General features: G+C 43.7%; 1 protein-coding gene across 1 annotated transcript; it reads right to left on the bottom strand.

Annotated features, from left to right (window-relative positions):
• Window positions 1-253: 253 nt before the first annotated feature.
• LOC148779882 (uncharacterized) lies at window positions 254-2,398 on the bottom strand. The gene is made up of 2 exons (XM_088851404.1): window positions 927-2,398; window positions 254-819 (listed from the first exon to the last, which is right to left on the bottom strand). Exons 1-2 carry the CDS (start codon window positions 1,137-1,139, stop codon window positions 478-480), a joined length of 555 nt encoding a protein of 184 aa, XP_088707530.1. The 5' UTR covers window positions 1,140-2,398; the 3' UTR covers window positions 254-477.
• Between the last annotated feature and the right edge of the window lie 2,251 nt (window positions 2,399-4,649).

The following is a 4,649-nucleotide window of genomic DNA, read 5'->3' as shown; positions in this document are numbered from 1 at the left end:
CCCCTGAGGCAAAATGAAGCAAGCTCATCTCCAATGTGTGCGTACGATGACCCAATAGGCAGAAATTCGAGACAAAAACCCTACAACTAGGGGGCTGAGTTTGTAAAAATTCAGTTTGAAAAGTGTGTGCAAAGAAAGCATCTCGCTCTACTTCGACGAATCAATTGCACACGTACAAGTTGAGCAAGGAGCCCCCAACAGGGGCAATAAAAAAAAAAGAGAGAGGGAATTCCACAATCCCAGAAGACCAATCAAAACAGAAAATAAAATTTTGAATATCTCAAAACTCTAACTTTGTTCATCCATTGAAAATGGGCTTATTACATGCATTATGCAACTAAACTTGGTCCCATGACTGAAATTCCTACTGTCCCAACGAACTTCAATAAAATGAAAATAAAAGTACTAAAAATGAGAATGATCACAAGAACAACTTATTCATGTCAAGAAAAAAATAAAGAAAATAAAACACTTTGGTTATTCAGTCTTCGGTTTCGGATCAACATCCTTCTCCTTGAGTTCCACCATGAAGGTCGCCCATCGAGCCAAATCAGCTTCAGCATCTTCCAAACTGATGTAAGAAACATCCTCATTTGATTTAACACACTCGTTTGAAGAGGAGGCATTGTCTTCTCGAGAAGCCACGAGATCCCGAGCAAGGACAGAAGGTTGGCCACGAAGTCTCAAAGATCTGGGGCATAGTGGAAGAGGGCAGACACGTTCCCACCAAGAATCATAGCTGGAAGTAGTTGTGGGCTTGTCTTGCTTGACCAACCCCTCACTGGAAGAAGACTTCTTCCCCTTCCATGACAAACATGCCTTCACAAGAAGAATGGAAGAGTGTCGTCAAAGCGGAAAGATAGGGCGACGATCGATCGCCTCTCTTAGGGAAGTGTAATTCTGAGTATGGGAAACTAGCGAAGTACCTTTTGAGGGAAATACCCCTCTGTGAAGAACTGTCCCTCCAGAATAAGCCATGAATGCCCCATAGCAGGTAGAAACATGGGCATGTTCTCTAGACCCCTAATCACCCAATCAAATGACGACAACTCGTTAAGAATCCTGTGATAATGGTTGACGTCACGAGGCTGGGTGGTATCATTGACATATGCCAATCCCATAGCAGCAGATACAGCCATCGTTGATCAAGGAGGACGGACAACGGCGATATGTTCATAGGCCCAAATCTGCAAAAAACAGGAGCCAAAATCACCCCAAAGGGTCACAAAACAACACCTCAGGACCCCAGAGCCATCCGGGGTAGATTGACCTGAGCGACACTAGTGGTGTCACCTAGCCTGTGTGGGCTACACGAGCAGTGTCGCCCAAACCAGACCCTCCGGGTTCAGTCCGGGGTTTTTCCAGTTAATTCCTGTGGAAAAAATATGGGATCCAGGGGCCAAAACCAGAGGAAAAACTGAGTTGCAAGGGCAAAATAAAATAAAATCGAGTTTGAAAATATAGTTGCAAAATCAGGATACTGCCCTCAATGAATCGGTCGCCTCGGGTAACCCGGTCATGAAGACCCTGGTAAATACCCGCCAACATGGCCGGAGCAATGGTGTAACCTGCTCGCTCCCAGAAGGCATGGGCTAAAGGAAGAAGAGAACTTCGAACCGTTCTTACGACTGCTTGGAAAAAGAACAGAGCCCAATAACACGAAAAGAAAAGTACGGATCTGCTCAACGGCTCAAGATCTCTCTCGATTCCTGACCAGCAACTCCATATCAACCCACTGACCATGTGAAGAGTAAGCAGCCCCTAACAGTCGTGCACCGATGATGGAATGATCGTCAGTGGCAGTAGACAATTGATACGTAATCCCGGCCAAGCTCAAGCCAAAAATCATGGCAATTTCCTCCAAAGTTGGTGTTGTCTTACCCGTAGGAAGGAAGAAGGTGTTTGTTTGATAGCTGAACCTCTCAGCAAGAGCCTCGAGGAGTGGGAAGTTCACATGACAAGAGGCCATGTTCTAGATGCCTGTCATCGAAACTGAAGCCAAAAAGGCCATGAGCTCGGGTCATTGGAGAGCAGAAAGAAACCAATCCCTGAACCAGGACTCGATGATAGGAAAGTCGTTGACACGTCGAGGAACTTCACCCGATCGAAGGCCCTGCGAGATATAAGAGGGCAGACCTTCAGGGAAGTGCCTGACCCTAGGAAAAAGAGGGGAAGCCTCCTCCTCTCTTTAATTGTCAACCCGCTTAAAAACCTTCCCCTTGCCCTTTGAGATCGCGTTGTCCTTCCTATGAGCCATGAAAGCATAAGGATGAGTGCAAGAAAAACCAGTAAGATCAGAGGGAAGATGATGAAGATGGGAGAAGATGAAGATGGGAGGAAGAAAAAAGAGATTGAAAGATAAGAGAAGAATGGGAAGGGGGATGATTTTTATAGAAAAAAAAAGAATCCAACCCAAAACTTGTCCTGTAGTTATCCACTTCGGCCAACGGAGGGTTTAGATAACTCTAAAACCTAGCAAACGATAAAAACGAAATTTGGGGTTCGGTGGTCTGGGCGACACGCCTGTGAGGGTGACACGACGCATGTCGCCTGGGCGACACTACTAGTGTCGCCCAAATTTTTTTGCAAAACCTTTTCTTTTTCAATTTCTATAACTTTCTAATAAAAAATAATTAAGAATAACTTTTTTGCTGGGGGCGACACCAGCCGTGTCGCCCAAACCTGGGCAACACTAAGTGTGTTGCCCAAATTTTCATTCCATTTTTTTCACTTTTCAGTAAAATACATATAAAAAAAAAATAGGTGGGCGACACCAGTCACGTCGCCCAAACCTGGGCGACACCACCAGTGCCTCCGGGCGACACGCCTAGTGTTGCCCAAAATGTTATTCTAAAAAATGCCCACACTTAATTTTAGGGACTTATGGGAATCAAATTTGGTTTTGTCATGTGTTTTTACAAATGTTTTCAAGCAATTTAATTAATTTTAATTAATTTTCAAAAATTTCAATTGCTCCTAGGTGGCACGAGCTTAAACTGCCAACCAATCTTCCAAAATAAAAAGTTCAAAAAATTCAAAAAGAAAACGCTCCTCGATGGCATGAGCCTAAACTGCTAACCAATTTTCCAAAATTTCAAAAAAATAAAATAAAAAAGAAAATGCTCCTCGGTGGCATGATCCTAAACTTCCAACCAAAGCCAATTCAATTCAACGTCAAACTCGTGTGACGCAAAAGAGCAGAGACAAGTATCGTTTAGCCCTGTATAATGTGAAAGGTCAGGTGTATCCAGTTCAACGTCAAACTTGTGCTATATAAAAGAGTTGAGACAGGTACCGTCAAGCCCTGTATGATGCAAAAAGTCAGGTGTATCTAGGGCACAACCACCCTGTTCAATGGAAAAACGTCAAACTCGTGCAATGTAAAAGAGTCGAGGCAGGTACCGTCTAGCCCTGTATGACGTGAAAGGTCAGGTGTATCGAGTTCAACGTCAAACTCGTGCGACGTAACAGAGCCGAGGCAGGTAACATCTAGCCCCGTATGACGTGAAAGGTCTGGTGTATTCCATCTAGCCCCGTATGACGTGAAATGTCGGGTGTATTCCGTTTAGCCTCATATGACGTAAAAGGGTCGGGTGTATTCCGTCTATCCCTGTATGACATAAAAGAGTCGGGTGTATTCCGTCTATCCCTAAAAGGGTCGGGTGCATGGTCCATCACTGCATGACTTTAAATTGTTTAGAGGGCTCTATGGTTGCAGGAGTTAAAACTGCAAACCAACCTTGTTTTTCAAAATATCTTTCTCTTTTCAAAAATTTCACTATATGTCTTGTGTTTTCAAAAACTTTAATTTTTTTGTTAAAATCGCAACCTGTCCTTGCTCCGAGTTTTATTTCAAATCTCCCCCTAGTTTCAAACTTTCTAAAACGTCTTTTAAAATAAAAGAGCTTGGACACTCGTATATGATGATTACCACGTTGCCGCGATTGCTGCGTTGCTGCCTCGTCTCTCTCGTCGGAATCGGTCAGACAAGTCTCTTCCTATAGAAAGCCTTTTCCTATAGACAGCCTTAGGAAACCCTAAGGAAATCAAAGACAATGCTAGGGTTAAAAATTCAAACTGTAAAAACCCTGAAGTTAAGTGGCATGGCCAGAAAATCCAACTCGAGTTTCAAGCTTGTGTAACTCACCGACATCTCACTCTGAAAACCCTAGGAGGAAAAATGCCCTAGGTGTCTAAGCTGGATGAGCGCAATGACATGGAGGGATTAGTTGGTGTGCCCTCTGACCACGTGACCTCAGGATGAAATTTAAAACGTCTACATTGTCTTCGACGTTCACCTGCCCCTCGAAGGATAGGGAGCACCAAAGTGTCTACTTCTTTGCCACTCACGTGTCCCTCGAAGGACAGGAAGTGCCAAAGAGGGGCAACTGTAGACACCATTTTAAATATGACAAATTCTATGGTTTCTTGAACCCTTAGGACCACATTATCCTATTAAACCCAAGATCCATAGTTCACACAGCCACCCTATGATCCATAACCAGTCTGCCTGCCCAGAACCTTACAAAAGTCTTGTTTTGACCCAGAATCCTGCAAATGCCCTGTTTTACCAAAACATTCATTAAAAATAGTAAAAGAATCCATTTTGACCCAAATTTTCTTTGAGAGCATCACAAGAGGTTGAACTA

This window comes from Amborella trichopoda, chromosome 11, assembly GCF_054954075.1.
Source record: "Amborella trichopoda isolate Santa Cruz 75 chromosome 11, AtrichopodaSantaCruz75HAP2 v2.0, whole genome shotgun sequence".
Classification (NCBI taxonomy): Eukaryota; Viridiplantae; Streptophyta; class Magnoliopsida; order Amborellales; family Amborellaceae; genus Amborella; species Amborella trichopoda.
This window is presented reverse-complemented; position numbering and strand designations above follow the sequence as displayed.

What these genes read in the sequence shown, in the direction of transcription:
- LOC148779882 (XM_088851404.1), bottom strand. Translation starts at nt 1,139, where the DNA reads ATGGCTGTATCTGCTGCTATGGGATTGGCATATGTCAATGATACCACC. An exon ending in AGGGGTATTTCCCTCAAAAG is followed by an intron (nt 820 to 926) that starts GTACTTCGCTAG and finishes CTTCTTGTGAAG; the next exon opens with GCATGTTTGTCATGGAAGGG.